The following is a 20403-nucleotide window of genomic DNA, read 5'->3' on the forward strand; positions in this document are numbered from 1 at the left end:
GTTGAACTTCTTTCAATCTGAGGACCAAATTCCATTCTTTTGGAAGTTCTCAGGGGCCACATTCCAGTGAGCGCTGAAGAGGCAAAGAGATAGTGGGGAAAGTTCCAAAAAATACCAGCATGAACAGAAGAGTTTTCCCTTTGTCAGTTGAGTCTCAGGGATTCTGGAGTATTTTGCTTGGTCCTTTTAAGCAAACTGGTCTGATCTGAATTCCCAAAATAATATGTGGACTGGAACACGCTTCTCGCACTTCTCCAAGTTTTGCAATACCATTCTCTGCTTCAAAAATGTATCAAAAGGTGTATGATTGTGCATTTAAAGTGAATATGTGTTAAAATGCTTACTTTGTGAAAAAATGCAGTTAAAAATCAAATCTCCATGTAGTTTTTAAAAATTGCATATGGATGTGGAAATGGAAAGGAATGACATAGGAACAAACACATGTGAAACTGACACAGACCAAACACAGATTTATTGCAGGCCATTTACTTTGTCAATTTGAAGAGGCTCTTTAAATTGAGACGAAAAGTAAATGGTGTGCAGTCCATCTATTTCTGGCCTATATCAGTTTCATGTGTGTTCATTCACAAGTTAATTCTTTATGATTTCTGCATCAATATGTGTGCCTAAAGCACTTTACTGTACGTATGGAGGCTGTGCTCATATACCTTTCTAGCTGTAACCTCTCACATTATTCCAGATGCTACAAGGTCTAGTGCAGTGGTCTTCAATTGGTCCAGACTCCAAACCCACCTCAGCCTCCAAACCTGCAACATCGGACCCACTTTCACAATTGCCCAACATGGCAGCAACAGCTTTGCTGTGACCCATCTGGACTGATCTCATGACCCCACTTTTGATCTCACGACCTACCAGTTGGACCACTGGTCTAGAGGGTTCCCTATCCATTAGCAATTGCTTTTTAACGTATTGTTAACGAAGGGTTATAGTGGGAAAGGAAAAGTGTTAGTGTGTGCTATATTGTGGTTCTTTGGATCCAATCTTTCTCCTAAATCTCAGTAAGAACTGTTGGAAACTGAACTAGATCCTATCTGCATAGTCACATCTGTTCAGCTATATCTTCACCACTTTAGATTCCATTATGGTAACGCAAATGTGACAGATTTCATTTTCTCTCTTGATACCTTTATACATTTCATTTTCTCTCTTAATTTTGATAGGGTACTTTCCCACATGGAATTGATATTTTGACTGCTGCGGATTATTTTGCTGTTGGTAACAGAGCTAATTGCTTCCTCAATATAAGGTAAGAGTCTCCTAAACTTTAAGTAAAGAGTTTGTTTTACTTGAACTTTAATAAACATGTGGCTAAATTTGAATGTTTTTTTTTTAATGCTTTCATCATTCTACCTGTGGCTGTATGGATAATCAGAGAACAATGTGAACAGTGTGTTTCTGCAGTGTTCTTTGTGGGAAAACAGAGTGAACTGTGAAATGCTGATGTCTTATAATTTTTAGTTCATAGCCTGTCTCAATCAGGACAGAGACTGAATGCACGAACAGATCCACCTGTTATGCAGAATGAAGTGATAGAATTCTGGACACTACCACTGCTAGTGTTGGGAGAGTCCGTATCTTGACTGTTCCCTCAGTTAAAAAGAGTGTTACATATAGTAAACCATCACATCAAATAGATTTTTTTTTTACATAGCCCCCTTCTTGATGTGGAAATTTACTACATGCGTGGTGGTTTTGTTTTATGTGGAAACATCCAGCCACAAACCCACCCACCCCCTGCCCTGCAAGCTGAAGTAATACAGAATTCTACCAAATCAATCTGTGTAATAAATAGATCCATTCTAAGCCCAAATGTGTTCTGTTCAGCAGCTTGAAGAATATTTTTAAAACCTCTGGAACAATATGAATCAACATTCTGTATGATAAGTAATGGTGATCCAAATGGATAGTGGTTGTTAACAATTTTAAGTATCTATGATGTGAACATACTTCCCTTTGTTTTTGTTACTCAGTTCCTAAATTATCTCTTTTTTGGTTGCCTCTTTAATCCTTAAACTGCACAGCCCACACTCCTCCATGATACTCCACCCTCTCTTTACTCTTTGCTCTCCTTTGTACACACCTTCCTCCTACACACAGCCAGTTTGCCAACTCCCGTTTCTATAGCTAAACAGGAGAACAGGATGGGTGAAGCAGGCACTTTCCCATTTTTCTTTTTCCTTTGAGATACCAGAACAGGTGGTCATCATTACAGTATTGACTAGGTTTGATGGGTGCTGAAGAACAAAGAATCCTTTCCTGGGAAAGGCTGATAATCAGAGCTTTGATTGTAAAGGACTTTTTCCATGCTTCATAGCTACTGGTGATTTTAGAGGGTTTGACCTTCTATAGAATACAGCATCACTCATCTTGCTTCAATGCATGTGTTTAACCACACTAGATGCAGCCCTGCCATGATATCTCTGTCCAGTGTGATGTAGTGGCTAAAGTGTTGAACTGGGAGTCAGGAGATCAGGGTTCTAGTCTCTACGCGGCCTGGAAACCCACTGGGTGACTTTGGGCCAGTCATAGACTATCAGTCCAACCTACCTCACAGGATTGTTGTGAGGATAAAATGGAGAGGAGGAGGATTATGTATGCCGCCTTGGGTTCCTTAGAGGAAAAAGGCGGGATATAAATGCAAATAATAATAACAATCTGGACGAAATAGGGTTATCTCACAGGCATGCAGGTTATAGAAGGTACAGGAAGCACAAAGAGTGCTTTCAGACAGGGGGAAATTGTGTTTTCTTACCATCACTCTGCTACTTGCTTCTCTTCTGCATTCTGGGGGATGTGCCCAGCCCTATAAAGAACTCTCTTATTTTGTTGTGTCCCAGCAAAGTCACACAGAGTACACTCAAGAAATAGCTTCAGGGTTACTAATCTTCTTTGGTGATTAAAAATCATACTTATTTCAGCCATGGCATGATCACAATACTTACTCAACGTAAATGTAATTGCATTGTATTTCAGCACCTTTACTTACATGTTGTATCTATTACACAATTTAAATCCACTGAAATACTGTCCTACTCAACAACACTGGCTTTCATAATAGTATGATGGATTAAAGCAAATCATATTTAGGATGAGATGGAAAATGTAAATAAAAAGTTTTTTCAAGCATGGCTTTATAGATGTATATATATTAAATAGATCTATTTGCCAATTTTATTATTGTAGAAGCAAACAATGAAAATGACCTTTACTTTAATTTTAAGTTAGTGTTGTCCCGCATTTATGGAACTCCCTCCCTGTTTTATTTTAGGAGGGCCTTAAAGACTTGTAAAATTGCAATTGCTCTTGTGTTAAATTGTTTTAAAAAGTGTGTTATTTGGATTGCTGGTTTGAAGTGTTTAATATTAATATTTTAGACATTTATTATTTTAGACATTTATTTCATTTGAAAACATATGGTGACTATATGCTGCCTTGGGAAAACTTTGAAATAATTAATAAAATAAATGCAGTGTGGCAGCTTAAAGGTATGCTATGGTCCTGCCACATAGTGCAGTTGCATAGTATTCTAGCAGAGGCTTGTACCACAACAGTTAAATGTTGGATAGTTTGGGGCTATTAACGTGACAATAAATGGAGGCGAAAGTATCTTGGTTTCTTTTTTAAGAGCAGTTGTTCTACTCTTTGAGATAACTTTTGGAGTAACTTCCCTTACTGTTAGTTATATTTATGCATCTTTTCCATCTCCTCAGTGTATATATTGCTGGGTTTCCTGAGTATACACAGCCGATGATTGATCACCTAGTTAACATGAAGATCAACCACTGGGATGGGTAGGTTTAATTGTATTAATTTCTGGGAATGCAGTACTTTGGTCATAGAGTATAACCATTCTCTAAATTAGTTTAGTAGTAGGACAATTTTTATTTCTTATTTTAAATCCTTTTTTAAAAGTTGACTTATAGTTCGATCTGGAGATTTCATTCGAATTAGGTGTCCTAGTGAAAAATGTATAAAGGTATTTATGACTGAATTGGTGCAAGTATTTAAATGTGTGCTTTTGGTTCTAAAACTTTGGGCTCCTATTATCCCTTTATTGATATATTTCAATTAGTGAGATGAGCCTATGAACCTGGATCATATGTAATGGGAAGCCATGGTTTCCTGCTATGTGAACAACCAGTGGTGACCCTTGAGCACTACTTCCCTCTCTTCTTTTGCACCCGCGAGGAGATTAGTGACAACAAGCCAGGATGGAACTGTGGCTTGACATCCTGGCTTGTTCTCAAACCATCATTCATGCAAACCTTAGTTCCTCTGATTTGGACAGCCTTGAGAACTTCAATTATCTTAGAATAAAATCTGAAGCAGAACGTTTTGATTCCTCCTTTGCTGATTGAAAAAGGAGGAGAAGGGAGGGAGAAGTGCAACTAAATAGACATGCATATGGTTGGACTGAAAAAGTGTCTTATTATCCGAATTTTTTAATCTGCTTAACTTTTATTTCCTCCACCCCAATTTTTAATCAACTGTTGTTATTAATTGTAGTAGAGACGGTATATATTTGTGGATAAACTATACTGACTACATTGACTTTTTCTGCATGAAGATGAAATGTATATACAATACATAATTTGATGACTCAACTTTTGTTGCTGCTCTTGTTTCTGGGTCCTGGGCAGTGTGCTGGATGAGCCTTTAGGTGCTGCTTTCCGAGAGAGTTAATTATTCAATGTCTTTTACATCAATATGTTGTATTCCTGTAATCTGTCTGGACTGCTAGTGCCACTAAACATGAAACATGCCTTGCCACTAAACATGAAATTTAATTAGCTGGTTTTTTAATGTGAGGCCACTAACTATATGCACCCACAAGAAATGGAAGATTAAAACAGAAATTCTAGCTGCACCATTCCAGTAGACATCTGGCTGATGTCTTTTATTCTTGTTTTGTTTTAATCAATCTATCTGAGGGGTATCAAGAAAAAAAATTCTACTGTTACCTGTAGTGTGGACTTTTGGATCTCATTCCTATAGGGTTGTATCATTACTTTCATGCTGCTCTAGCATATTGAGGGGGAAGGGAGTAAAGAGGAGAGGAGGGGAAATTCTTGTTGTGTGAGCGGAAATCTACTTGCGTGATGTGGAATTCACCCATAATTCCTGCAATATAGAACACATATAGTAATGTTTAAAGTGGTTGTGACCTAGTATTTTGAGGAGTGAGGGTTAAGCATACTTAACAAACGTAATTTTAGTATTTATTCCATGAACTTCATAATGCTTGGTAAATATTTGGAATCTAGTAATGGTTTTCATGGAAAAAATCTTACAATTAAACAGTATAGCAACATTATGATGGAGTCTTCCGATAAATCTATTTTTGTATGCAAAGTTCTCCACATTATTGCAACCTGAGCTCTGTCTTATGTACAAATTTTACAGTGGAAGGTCAAGATTGTTGTGTGGATAAATGTGCTTCCCAGACTTTCTAATGATCCCAGTCACATGTTCAACCTCTCACAACTCTGCCCCATGTTTACTGAACTTGCATGTCATGAAAATCATCAGACGCTCCCTGGCTAATCTGTGATTAGCTGTATGAAGTTAAAAGCAGTGATCATTTCACTCAAGACCTTTTTCTTTCCACTATCTGTTACAAAGGTCTGTCTTCATAACTTCAACTGCTTTGATTTTCAATGAAGTCTTGTTCAGTTACCAATTTTTTAAAAAATGGAAATGTTTTTTTACATTGAAGGGCGGATTTACATTCATTAAAAAAAAAACACCAATTCTTTCCCCCATGTTCCAGTGCTATTCGGGAGTTTACATCCAAAGCTCTGCATAATCTCACACCACAGGCTCCTGAATATATGACAAGTGTAGGTAAGTAGACACAAGATTGTGCTTTAAAGTGCCTAGAACCAGTACAATAATAAACCAGGCCTTGATTCTGTGTTGCTAAATATGGGCAATATTCTATATTGCCTCCAGTAGTTCTGTTGTGCCAGCAGAACATACCTCTAGTGCAACAGGAAGCAGCAGTTCATGAAATAATGAGAGAAAACACTCATTTCCAGAACAGGATATCCCATTCTTTAAATGAGCATTGCCTGTCATTTCTGTTTTTTGTGGTAGTGGTCTGTTCCACTAGCAAGTTAGCATTGTAGGATACTGCTGTATGAGAGCAACTTGGGTATCTTGAATAAATTGTTTGTAATTCAGAGAGCAATTACAATTCTCCAAAGACAATGTACAAGTTATAAATATACAAAATCCACAGTTTTAATAATAATAATAATAATTTACAGATGTCTTGTCCCAGGCCAGATCTACACTAAGCAGGACATAACACTTTGAAAACAGTTTCAAAACTGTATATAGAGTCTATCATGGGCCCCAACAGTTGTCAGAACTGTTATAAACTATTTTAAAGCAGTAGTGTAGATCTTGCTCCAATTTCCATGGCATCCTCCATAGAGGGACAGCTGGAGACTATGTGGGTGTTGAGGACTACTCTGAACTATCTGTTGCTTAACACCATGAAGAAATTTTCAAGTACCTTTGTGAAATTTTACCTGGAAAATGGAAATACTAGTTACTTATGCATGCCTTTAAAACTTCTCAACATGCATTAAATGAATTTAAGTCAAGGCAATAAAATATAACTCGTAAGCACCAACTCGTATTATTTTTACATTTTTGTTGGGGATCCAGTCTGTATACTTTAAACCTTGAAAGAGAAAATTCTTGGTGACTTGTTAAAATTATTTCTCCTTTTTAAAATGGGGGCTCTGTTTCGGGAAATGAAAAGGTTTTACTCTTCATTTTTAACAATTTATCTGGGGGGAAAGTGTCCTCCCTAGAAAATCTGTTCTAGACAGAAGTATTTCTGTAATAATTTGATTTGTTGAATCTCTTACAGTTTTACCCAAACTGCTCCCACTGGCAGTTGGCACAGATCTTCATACTCGCCATGGAGCAATTTTGGCCTGTGCTGAAATCACCCATGCCTTGAGTAAATTAGCAGAAGAAAATAAGAGGTAAACGACAAAATTAAATATTTTTCTGTATTTTTATGTTTGACCTGCTTAATTGTTTATATTATAATTAGGAGAGCTTAAGCTTGGGGGACTAAAACGTCATGGAAATACTTGTTTTTCATGAATGTCACAAAAGTTTTTGTTTTGTTACAAAATTGTACGGTATGCTCAGGCATCTCATTTCAGTAGTCTGACTGCTGTTTACTTAACTGGAAATAAATAAACCTTAGTTACCTAGTTTGGCCTCCATTGACATTTTTATCAGGTACACCATCTAAAATGATCTCCAACTTTGTTAATATAAAAACTGTCTGGTTTCTCTCTACTTCTGTTTTCTGCCTACTAGGGAACCTGTGTATTTTGCCTGAAGATGGACATGGTTCTAAGTAGCAGTTGGCTTTTATATTTTCAAAAATTGAGGATCAACCATTCTCTGTTTAATATTCCCCACAATCCTTGGAGAAGTCTAAGACCATCTCAGTACTTGGTAGAGCTTAATTTAAATGTTGGCTGCCTCCTCCCACTTGTTTGTAATCCAAAAGCAAACTCCAGCCACTTCCCCACCCCACCTTGCCTTGATAAAGAGAACTGGAGAACTCAAAAGCATGCACAGTATTTTGTGAACTATGAGTTTATCTAATAGAAGTATTACAGTGATGAAGATTTTGGAATTTTTCTTTTGGGTTTAATATTTGTGTGCTGTAACTTACATGACTTCATTTCTTAAATGAGGCTTCAATATTTTTGCATTATTTAAGTGTGTAAATAGACACTGTGTTAAACTTGTTCAACATAAACTTGTGATTACAAATACGTTATTTCTTAAATTTCCAGGGCTTGTTGAATATATTTTGTGAATTTTATCTCTTTAGAGGACTAAAGGGGTACTCCAAATGCACTTTTCAGTGTAGTATTTATTTATTTATTGCATTTCTATTCCTCTTTTCTTCCATTGTGGAATTCCGGGTGGTTACATGGGATTTCCAGGTAGTCTCCCTTCCAAGCACCGACCAGACCTAGACCTGCTTAGCAAAGTGATTGCCCTATGTATCTTCAGACCATGTCCTACCACAAAGGTAGACATGCAACACAAAACTAGACTTATTGTTTACTGTCATCTGCTGGACTCTCCTCCTTCGGGAGCAGGACAATCCCATCAGCTGGACAACTTAATTTAATCTCCACCCCCTTCCTCCCTCCCCAACACCTTTTCCTTGTGTGTCATGTCTTTTTTAGATTGTAAGCCTGAGGGCAGGCACTGTCTTCTTTGTTAATTGATTGTAAACCACTTCAAGACCCATTTTTGACTGAGGAGCGGGGTAAAAATATGATAAATGAAATGAAATCTGCATTATGTCCCCAAATTTCAGCCACATACCACTTAATGTTTTCTTTCTGGTAACAAAAACACTTGGGGCCAAAAAAAAAAGTGAATATCTTCTTGATTTTACAACTGGAGTGTTTCTGTTGTGCTAGCAGGACTTAATGCTTGCAGAGCAGGAACTAGTGCTCCCGACAGAAATCCTGGAAATGAGCAAAAATGCTTATTTGCGGAATGGGAGAGGTCAGTGGAGTTCCCACTGGCAAGACTTTATCAGTTGCATCATTCACCTTAAGTGCAGATATATGTAGAAAAATTGTTATTATTATTATTTATTGCATTTGTATACTGCCCCATAGCCGAAGCTCTCTGGACATTTCAGATAAGATAAAAACACTTAAAAACAATATACAAAAATTAAAAACCACAAAAACAAACGATGAGCAAAAAAACAGTCCCAGGCTCATTACATATTGCTTAATGCCTGGGAGAAGAGAAAAGTCTTGACCTGGCGCCAAAAAGATGACAATGTCGGCACCAGGCTGGCCTTGTCAGGGAGATTGTTCCACAGTTGGGGGGGTCCACTCGCTTGTTGCCACCCTTAACTGGTATTTTCAAGTTGCCTATATTTAGTTAAGAATTTAATTAAGCTTTCAGAAAGGGTCCCATGACTGTTCAATACAGAATCTAACATGCTATATTGACTTAAAATGCCTTTTAACTTGCAGACCCATTACATCGTATTTGGATGAGAAAGCCTTGGAAGGACTTAAACAGATCCATGTGGAGGTTGGTACAAATTCTATCTGTTGAAATCCTTGCTTTATTTTTTCAGATGTGCTGTTTAAACAGAAAAGATTCTTCTATTAAAATAATGTTTAAACTAAGAAATTGGTACATGTCTGGTGTTAGAGGCCATGCCCATATCCATGTAGCTTGCCTGAATTCACGTCCAAAAGGCTGTGATTTTGAAAGTCTCACCAAATTTTAGTAGCTAAGGTTTTCCTTAGACAGCATCTGCATAGGATACTCGTAAGCCTCTGAGTTCAGAGGCTTAGGGTGCATCTCATAGAATTGCGCCCTAAAATATCATAGTACCATAACAAGAATTGGAACTAGAATTTGCACACAAGCACAGAGCTAATTGTCTTTATCGTTCATAATAAATGGATCTTTAAGTTACCACACATTAATTAACATATTTCTTCGATTCTAAGATGCACTTTTTCCACGTATAAACATCTCTAAAAATGGGGTGCATCTTAGAATCGCGGGTGCGTTTATTATTTCTTAGAAGCAAAGCTTTTTTTCTGTTGGTGGTACTGAAATTAGTATGCGTCTTACAATCGATGGCGTCTTACAATCAAAGAAATATGGTATTATTATTAACGTTATCAGTATTATTACTGGCACTTTACAAAGTAATGTAATGAAGTCTCTGCCCCAAAGATCTTATAATCCAGTTTCATGAGGACCTTTACTAATAGCTGAATGTAACTCTAGTAATGCACACAGGAGAAAGATCAGTTCTGAATTATTATTGCTTTTGTATAAATTACTACCCTATTTCTTCAATTCTAAGACACACTTTTTTCCCCATATAAACATCTCTAAAAATGGGGTGCGTCTTAGAATCATGGGTGTGTCTTAGGTTTTTTTTTCTGTTGGTGGTACTGAAATTAGTGTGCGTCTTACAATCGAAGAAATATGGTATATAAAAATCTATTAATTAGGAGAGAATGGGGATTTTTTCTTATAAATGATCACCATTGATATGAGAATATATATTATTCTAATAGCCACACAACAGTTATGATGCTCTGTTGATCTGGTGAAACAAACAAGCCTTTGGAAGCGGGGGGAAAGCCCTTCATTGTATAACCTACTCAGGAACATATTGGGATCCACCTGTGAGTCCCTACCCACACTTTGAAAAGCACTGGATTAAATAAAAATTCTTCTTGTAAAATCCAATATCACTTTTCTCTTACAGCTTTGCCGCCGTCAGTTGTACAGGTAAGACAATTAATGCCAACTAGATTGTTTCAGTTGTGAGAATGAGTTCTTGTGTGATAAATATTTCCAGCCAAATAAGTAATGTGTGACATGCTTGCTTGGTAAAGGCAGGCATAGCTTTGTTGGCAAATGAGAGGTTACTTGGAGTAGGGAGCAAAACTGTACTAAAGAAGTTCAGTTTGTCAGGAGTGGTAGAGTAGCCCAGTCTTAGAAGTTCACTAACGTTTCACAAATGTAATGACTACCTAGTGCAAAGTGTGGCAGTGCCTTCTAGGGACCTGCATAGGCTGTCGAGTAACACAGAGCTGCTTAACAGGCAGGTGAGACCATGGCTAACTCAAGTTAGTTTGCCAACCTAGGCAAGGTAAAAAGAAGTGTAATAAAAATCATCACAATGCCAACTTGTTGCACAATAGACAACAAAGCATTGATCCATGAAATAATAAAGGGTGAAATACAACATTGCATGAATGGACCTTCACTTATGAGATGCAACTTTATCCTCCTCTCATCCTCTGATGCAGCTCCCTATGCACCCAATGGTCCAGAGGGTCTGCCCCAATACTCCAGAGCAAATGTTGGTGTCTGCAAGGGAGAATCACTTCCTCTATATTCCATTGACAGTAGAACTTAATTGGATAGCACCTCAAGAGTTTCCTGCGATATTTTAAGATTGCCATTAGCTGTGCCCTCTTCCTACAGCTTTCAGCTTTTGATGCCTTATTTTGCAACATTTAAAATTCAAGATATTAGTTGAGGAAATTGAAATTTTAGTGTTTTAGATTGGAAAGGAAAGATTGTCATAACAAGTTCCAGTATCAAATGTTCCATCTATCTAAAAATGGACTAAAGGATTTTGTACTGTGAAATTGTAATAATGCTGCATCCTTAATAATTAATTATTTCAGCAAAATCAGCAAACCACAGTTTAAAAGCTCATACATTGTGCTCCATATGATGGAATTTCCTCTTGACACCACACACACACACACACACACTTTACCCACAAAATTGCGTTCCAGGGCAGTGTATAAAGATAAAATAAATACACCAAAAATAAAACACATAAAACATCAATTCACAAAAATTGGAGGAATAAAAGAACTCATCAACCAGCTAAAACCATTCCATAATGTTAAACTATAAATGAATTAAAATGCCCAGGCAAATAAAAACAACTCAGAGTGCTCCATTTCCAGGAATGCGTGTAAAGGAGAAGTGATGAGCTCAGGGAGGCAGCACATTCAGTTGCTACAGTACAACCACAGCTAACTAAGGGTTCTTTAACCCATAGTTACTCATGATGTAGGAACCGGGTTGCTCTTTCTTTCGTGCCTTTGTAATGCATTTCTCTTACTGAAGGAACTTGAAGAAGGGCCTCATCCAATTACCTTAATGCACAGGTAGGTTGCTATGAGAGTAGGTGCTCCTTAAGGTATTTGTTTCCCAGGCCAGTTAGGACTTTAAAGGTAAGCACCAGCACCAAGTGATAAGGCAGAATGAGTGTAATATGTCTTTGCTTCATCTACTCAAATCAGTCAGAATCCTAGCTGCTGAATTTGAAGTAATTAAAGCTTCTGAACCACCTTCATAGGTAGCCCTATATATAACACATGACAGTATTCCAAATTGGGGGTTCACATATGAAATCTAATGCTTTAAGGATAGCTAATATACCTGCTTCACCTACTTGAGCGATATATCTGCACTACAAGTTTGCATCAGTTTTATACCATTTTAATTATCATGGCTTCTCACAAAGGATTTTGGGAACTGTAGTTCAGTCCAGTCCTGGAAATTTTGCTAGGTATCAGGGTAGATTATTTTAAATCAAGCCAGCTTTGCATCTCTCTCTCTCTCTTACACACACACACACACACACACACACACACACACACACACACGTATGTATTATTTCTTTTTCTTCCTATAGAGGGAATGTCTTTAAAGTATTCCCTTAGAATGTGCTCCCTTTTAAAGTGCAAGTACTATGTAGTTACGTTTGCTGAATGTAAAGGGGGGGGGGGAAACAGAGGAAAGAAGTGGGTGGCAGTAACTGGCCAGCAGGTAGATGTTTGTTCTCTCTCCCTCCCTCTCAGTGTGTGTGGGGGGGGCGCTCTCGTGCCTTTGAACTTCTCTGTCTCAGGTGCTGGGTTGTGTGTCATCCCTAGGGAAGACTCAAAAGCTTGCTTGTCTTGAGCACTGGAGAATAATTATACCTCCCCCCACCCTCTCTGTCTCTGTCTCTGTCTCTCTCTCTCTCTCTCTCTCTCTGTCCAGCATTTTCTTTGTATTTTTGCATATCATATTGATTCTGTTTCATGCTTTCAATAATAAGAAGGAAATATAGGTACATAAAAGCAGATTTGATCTGAGATATTGCTTCAGGATTTGACCCTTTGTTGGAAAGGGATATAGAAATAAGAAATCATTGGTACATTTTAATACTTTACTACTTTGTTCCATTGTATGCAAGCAACATTTGTTGTAATTAATACCCAATCTGCAAAGGGAGAAGATAATATATACCAGATGTGTATTTAACTATGCCCTTTGGCTATAGATTTGCATTTCCTGTGGAATGCATATCATTTCTGCATTTCTCAGAATGTAGAACTGAAATGAATTTCTGAGAGCAAATTTTAAATATGAATATGAATCATTATTTGAGCAGGATTGGGAAGTTAATTTCATTTGGCGCATTGGTTAATCTGGTTCACAATATTTTTGAATTTATAGAAGTTTACAGTGGCTATTGTGTAATTTCACATTGTGACAAAAAGTGGAAGCTTGCATTTATTGGCATAACTTAATGCTTATTAAAGTGTACTTCTTATCAATAAGACGTCAAATGAGCATCATGCTTTTCCTCAAAGTAATATTTTACATAATAGATTTATTCACTTGTAAGCATGATAGCACAGTTTCAGGATATCAAAATACCTTTAAATGGTGTATTTTTTTTTCTTTTGATGATTTTGTAATAGCCAGCCACTTGGCTTTTAATAGAGAAGTACTTGGCTAAACAAGATGAACTAGTTTTATAAAGAACAATCAAGGTGCAGTGCCCTGAAGGTTCCCAGCTGAAAAGTGGCTACTTGGAATCTTGAGAAAACAACAGCAGCCATTTGCTGAAGGACATCAGAAAACAAATTATTTTTTCCATAATTTAGATACTGGTTTCTGAAAGAAGAATTTCTGTTACAGAAATAAAAGTAATAAGAAAGACATAATCAGAAGACAAAGTGATAACATTGTCCTGAGCTTTATTTCTGTTGTGGAAATGAGTTATGTCAGCAAAAGCAGAATATTATATTATTATTATTGTTGTTGTTGTTGTTGTTGTTATTATTATTATTATTATATCCCGCCTTTTGCCCAATACCGGGCCTCAAGGCGGCCTTACAAAGTTTAAAACATACATTGTAAAACCTAGGAAAAGAAGAAATGTACAAAAATAAATAAATTAAAACTTAAAACATAAACATTTAAAATACACAACAAAATTATAAGTCATCAACATAGATGGAGGACCAGATTATTCTCCAAAGGCCTGCTGGAACAAACAAGTTTTATCCTGTGTCCGAAAGCCCATCAAGGAGGGAGCCAGTCTAGCTTCCCTAGAAAGAGGAAATTATATATCATCCATTGAACTATAGTTCTGTGTAAGGACTAGTAAATTTATCCTCTCCCTCACTGAAAACTTGAGAACTCAAGGTTGTCCAATGAAGTAGACTGCAGTGGCCGCATTAAGATGTCACTTGAAACCATGATGGGTTAATAAGCTATTCATAGTACCTTATTTTGAAGATAAGCTACTGTTATCCCCCCACATTCAGACAAATAAGCTCCTGTGCATAGCTTATTAAGCTACTGTGCGTAATCCGACTCATCCCCCTGTCTCTGCAGTCCTCCTGCCTGAGCAGTGGTGCTGTTTCACCCATTGACAAAATTGCAGCAGCCTGTTTAAACTTCCACAGTATCCCAATGAGAGGAGAGGGGTTAATTCAACACTTCCAACATCACCCGACAAGCGGTGGTGGCTCAAAGCCCTGGAAGAATACAGGACTGGGACCAAACTTCATACACACCATTAGAGGGAAAGGAAGTGGCAGCCAGGCACCTCTCCATCATGCCTGGGTCCAGTTCCAGCTGAGAGCCCCCTCCCTCCTGCTACCAACTGTCGCTATTGAGGCCATCAGAGCGAAAGGAAGTGGCAGTCAAGCATCCCTCCATCGTGCCTTGATCTGTATGAGGCTATTAGAGGGAGTGAGAAAGGAAGCAGCTGCTGAACTTTGCAACTAAGAATCTAGTGCTTGAATTTGCTTCTCTCCCCCCCTCCTCCCTCCCCATCCCCTTCTGTGTCATGTTTTTTAGATTATAAGCCTGTGGGCAAGGACTGTCTTAAGAAATATTTTTGTAAGCCGCCTTGAGAGCTTTTTTGGCTAAAGGATGGGATAAAAGTGCTATAATAATAATATAATATACCCTGTGCCTGTTTGGTGCATTCTCTTCCCCTCCTTATTGTTTTATTATGATTTTATTAGAATGTAAGCCTATGTGGCAGGGTCTTGCTATTTACTGTTTTACTCTGTACAGCACCATGTACATTAATGGTGCTATATAAATAAATAAATAAATAATAATAATAATAACCCCGGGATGCACCAGAAAGGGGGTAACACAGATAAAACCTTGGAAGTTTGCTGGATCTGGACCAAACTTCATACACAGGCTCCCCTAATCGAGGGGCACATAATTACACAGCAGGGAGTGAAACCCTAGATATACCAAAAAAGGGGTAGCACAAATAAACCATTGGAGGTTTGCAGGATCAGGAATAACAACAACAACAACAACAACAACAACAACAACAACAACAACAACAACAATAATAATAATAATAATAATAATAATATTGTTTTTTGTTACCTGCCTCTCCCTCCAGATCGAGGCAGGCTACAACACAAATGCAAATAATTAAAACTGTCAAAACTAATACATCATTAAAAGCAGCACATTATTAAAAGGTATCCTAAAATACAGGGCCTTGAAAGACTAAACTCCATACACAGCGTCCTCAAGTGGGGATGCACATGTGGCCCATAGAAAACCCTGTTCACTGACAAAGCCACATGAGCAAAAGCACCTTTTGGCCAAAAAGGGTGGCGGCGGCTATAACTCCATGGAAGTTTGCAGGAGCAGGACAAATCTTTTTACACAGCATCCCCTGCCAAGAATGCACACAATGCAACATGACAACGCTGCACAGCTGCCGCCACCTGACCTAGACAGTGTTGACACTTGGGGAGGTTACAGAGTGCACTGCTGGGGGGAAAGGTAGGGTTGGGTTAGGCTGTAAGTGCAATCAGTTGCTTGGCAGATCATGGAAACAAATCTGCTGGTTGGATGAGGGCGGCAGCAGCAGTTTTGACCGGTCTTGACAAGTGACTCTGTAGGTGACCAAAATAACCCAATGTGACCCCCACACAATACGATAACCTATGATGGGTTAAATATATCTATTCTGCGGATCACGGGTTATCGAAGTGGATATTTTGGCCAAATAAGACTTTGTGGATTAAAAAACTCCCAACAGACATCAATGATAACCCATGTTGGGTTCAATAAAAAATCATGGCTTATTTAACCCGTCATGGGTTATCGGGATGTCTGAACCCAGTCAGTGAGTACAAGATAACCAAAGGGTTACTTCACAGAATACAATACTTATAGAATTGATTGTTTAAATTAAAAGCTTTGGGACAGATGTGTTTTAAAGGCTAGCTTGCTCTCTCTTTTTTCTCCCTTTGTCTCTGCACCACCACAGGCCTGTACCCCATTGCTTCCATTGTACTTCTGGTTTTGTTTTTGGTTCTCCTCTCAGGAGGTTCATTTCTCAAATTAATAACTCTTTTTCTTTCTGCATTCCATATCACAATCCTTTCTCTTATTTCTTACCATCTCTCTACAGGGTTTTGCAGTCTCTTTATGCTATGCTTCTATTAATCTTTCCTCCTCATCTTTTCTTATTGATTTTAAGAACGTAAGAGCAGCCCTTCTGGATCAGACCAAAGGCCTCTCTAGTTCAGCATCGTGCTTCCCACAGTGGCAGCTCATATACCATGGGGAAGTCCACAAGCAGGACATGAGGGCAGCAGGAGTCCCCTACTGTTGTTCCCCAATACTGGTATTCAGAGGTGAACTGTGTTTGATCCTAGAGGTTGACTAGTAACCATTAATGGTTTTATTCTTCACAAATTTTTCTAATCCCCTTTAAAATCACTTCAATATGATGGCCATCACCATATGGCCATCGTATTGAATGCCTCTACTGTGGGCTCTCCCACACTAGAAGCATTCAAGAGGCAGCTGGACAACTATCTGTCAGGTATGCTTTAGGGTGGATTCCTGCATTGAGCAGGTGGATGGACTCGATGGCCTTATAGGTCCCTCCCAAGTCTACTATTCTATGATTCTATGATATCCTGAAGAAGCAAATTCCATAGTTTGAATATGTGCTCTAAGAACATGTAAGACATTCACTCTCCCAGCAATTCACACACTGAGTGACTCAGGTGATTGTTTAGCGTGGCTGGCTGAAAAAACTTGTACCATATTGACACTTGTCTCTAAATTTTAGTAAAGAGAAGCAATGTAAAAATACTGAAGCGGGCATTTCCCCACCCCCATTCCACTGTCAGTGGCCTTGGGTGGGCTTTAGATACTTAACACAAATATGGGAAAGGGCCTGGGCCTGGGAAGATCCAGGTTCACATTTCTGTTCACCATGACGTTCTTCCTACGTGAACTTGGCCTGTCTTTCATCTTAATTTACCTTGCAAGGTTGTTGTGAGGATAAAATGGAGGTAATAAGAACCATGTACATTCCTTCACTTGTTAGGGTTATGTGGTGTTTCTTCAAGAGAGCTTCGGAGGCTCAAAGCTCCTTAAGGCACCCTAATCTAATGATGCCCCTTATTTCTACAACACTCGCTTCTCCTTTCATGCCTGTGAGGGAATGGGCTTGATGGATATGGCTTCCCTGCCCCAGTAGTGTAATTTGCCTTGTTAACCCGGTTACACAGGAATTAAAGGCTATTTGAACCTAAGTAATAGTGCCTTGCTTCTTCAGCCACCCCCAGGTGACAGCAATAAATAAATAAATAAATAAAATATGCCCACAAACGTTCTCAAAAGTCATGTGTGTCATCTGGTATTTTACTGCAAACTTGATCTTTCCCAATACTTCTACTAAGCTATATATGATAGAAAGACAGTCTAGTATGGATGGCTTTAGCTCAACTTTTTATTGAGTGTTACAAGGCTGAACTACATGTTACAGTGGATATGGTGTGGTGTCCAAAAAATGTCCTCCCCTTGGTCCCTGTTACATATATTTTTACTTACCCATGACATGATGTTGTCATGTGATACATTTCCCTGCCCTGGCTCTGGATTGCTAACTACTGCTGATGGGGAAACACATGAAATTACCACATCAAGTCATAGGAAAGTGAAGCACCACATTACAAGCTAAGAGTGAATGATAGAAGAACAAGAAGGCCTTTTTGGTACCCTTCCAGCATCTTCCTTAGCATTTAATTTTGGCCCTCAATGCATAAAAAAGAATGGAGTATGTCAAAAAACAAAATTAGTAAACCAGGGATGGAATGAAAGTAAGAATCAGAAACACTAGCAGAATTAACTCTCTTTCCAACTTACAAACATAAGTTGGTCATCAGTCTGAAACAAGCACATGTTTGGGTTTCATATTTATTTCAGATGTGGTTAATTGCTCTAAGTCTCTGGAAAAAGGAGAGATCAATACCAGTGTAATATCCACTGATACATTACAGTGGGAGGAACACTTGGAAGGACTGGCGTGAAGACTCTGAATAACATCCTGTGATCCTCCCTCCCAGTATGTCTGCTTGCTGTTACCTGCTGCAGAGTAGAACCAAAGCTGGGTGCCATGGCAGTTGAATATTAGCCTGGGTTTGTCTGATACCATCAACACTGCTTGATTTGCTGGAGACAGATTGCTTAAAGATGAGCCTCATGTCTCTTTCCTTCTAAATTCTTTCACACTTGGAGACCAATATTGGGAGTGTTTGAATACACTTTATAGCAGGGCCCCCCATTCTGTTTGCACCCGTGGGCACATTTGGGAACTTGAGAAACTGCAGTGAGCACCTCCACAAAGTACCTAATTAGTGGGTTGCCTGTCACTTCTATGGATCTTAGACTGTGTCTTATGCAGCAAAAACTTTTGTTTTGTGTCTATTGGACGTCACAGTGTCTCTTTAATAAGGGATTGTCTAATTTCGCTAATTGCTTGCAGTGCAATATAGCAGATGCTTTCTTTTAAACATATGTTTTGACAATGTCCAGTAGTTGCTTTTGTGGGGTGGTGGTGGGGAGGTTATTACACAAATACATTTTGTACTGGAACAGTCTTTAATATTCACTGAAGTATACATTCTTTTAAATTATTTACTTGCGTTATTGTCAGCATAAATGTATACTCTGAACCATTTTGACAGCTAAAAGTCTGGTATTACAACATTCACCTCCTATAATATAATTGACTTAAGACCTGACAACAGTTTCAATATGTGAACAGGTGGTATATAGACATAACTTTCAAACTGATACTTATTTAGATATTTGGTCTACTTTTGTTGAAGCATATGTATAATTGCTAGGAGGCGGTATGCATTTCATATGTATTCCTTGGTATGGATATATACAAATCCATGTATTTGTATTAAAAAACGGATTTAAAAAACATGTAAAGTTTTTTAGGTGCCTGTGGGTGCGACATTGGGGACCCCTTCATGGGCACCATGTTGGAGGCACCTTCTTTCTGGGATCTATCATTTTCGGTATTATTTTTGGCTTAGCATTGCATGTAAGTGCAGCTTGGATGTAGTTGTTCTTTTGAATTTTGAGAAGACATGGAAGTTTAGACTTATACATATGTTTTCCTTTGTTTTTGTGTTATGTGAAGTACTAATAGTTATTTTATCTCTTGTCAATATTTTCCCTTTTTCTTTCCAGAGGTTTAGGTGGAGAATTAATGAGACCAGCTGGTATGTTACATGGCATATACTTGTGCCTCCTTTTTAAAATCTATATCTTTCTTATATAGCCTTCTGTGCTGTTTTGAATTCCTTTGCTTCTTGAGTATTTGGTATTCTACTAGTAAACATGCTTTGGAATTTGTGTTGAGATTCTGTAACTTGAACTCCGCTATTCTACTAGTTCACTAGGCATGCTGCCAACCTTTTCTTCGATTTGTTCCCAAAGTCATACGTCTCCCTTAAATTATGAATCCCTCATTCATTCTCCCTAAGCTAACTTCTTCAACAAAATATGTACCCCTAGATAACAATTAAGTAAATTGACAGATAAACACAGAAAGATTCCAAATTCAAAGTGTTCTTTGCTACCACTTTAAGTGAGATGTATGACTTTGTGTTTCTCCTACATCTGTAAAACAAGGGATGAGGCCTATAGTGGAGTGGATTTGATGATGTGGATTTATCAAATTTTGGCTCTAGAGACAGGCCTTTCACTCCTCTTTAACAGACCAGAAAGCACTTCATCCCCTCTTTTGGACTTGGAATAGTATTTATATATAAAATGAAAACTCTTTTTATAGTCTGCGAAAGTGAGATCTATGTGCTTTTTGTGAACTCCCCAGAGAGCTTCGACTCTAGTATAAAAATGTAATAAATAAATAAATCTTTGACAATTCTTTTTTAAATATTTATTTTCATACTCTCACTTTTTGATCCATATAAGAAAGAGCTTGGCTTTGTTTTTTATTTATTTATTTATTTATTATTGCATTTATATCCCACCTTTTTCCTCCAAGGAACCCAAGGTGGCATACATAATCCTCCTCCTCTCCATTTCTATCCTCACAACAACAACCCTGTGAGGTAGGTTGGGCTGAGAGTCTGAGAATGGCCCAAAGTCACCCAGTGGGTTTCTATGGCTGAGTGGGGACTAGAACCCTGATTCTCCCGACTCCCA

At 38.1% G+C, this 20403-nt stretch overlaps 1 protein-coding gene across 3 annotated transcripts in view; it reads left to right on the forward strand.

Annotated features, from left to right (window-relative positions):
• The window catches only part of TBCD (tubulin folding cofactor D), a 166201-nt gene that overhangs the window by 105562 nt on the left and 40236 nt on the right, over positions 1-20403 (forward strand). For all 3 annotated transcript variants that reach the window (XM_063120403.1, XM_063120405.1, XM_063120404.1), the window contains 7 exons: positions 1182-1267; positions 3732-3812; positions 5792-5865; positions 6905-7022; positions 9072-9132; positions 10337-10359; positions 19423-19454. In XM_063120403.1, coding sequence (XP_062976473.1) covers positions 1182-1267; positions 3732-3812; positions 5792-5865; positions 6905-7022; positions 9072-9132; positions 10337-10359; positions 19423-19454 — 475 coding nt within the window. The remainder of the gene's footprint in view (positions 1-1181; positions 1268-3731; positions 3813-5791; positions 5866-6904; positions 7023-9071; positions 9133-10336; positions 10360-19422; positions 19455-20403) is intronic.

This window comes from Elgaria multicarinata, chromosome 3 (genome assembly GCF_023053635.1).
Source record: "Elgaria multicarinata webbii isolate HBS135686 ecotype San Diego chromosome 3, rElgMul1.1.pri, whole genome shotgun sequence".
Classification (NCBI taxonomy): Eukaryota; Metazoa; Chordata; class Lepidosauria; order Squamata; family Anguidae; genus Elgaria; species Elgaria multicarinata.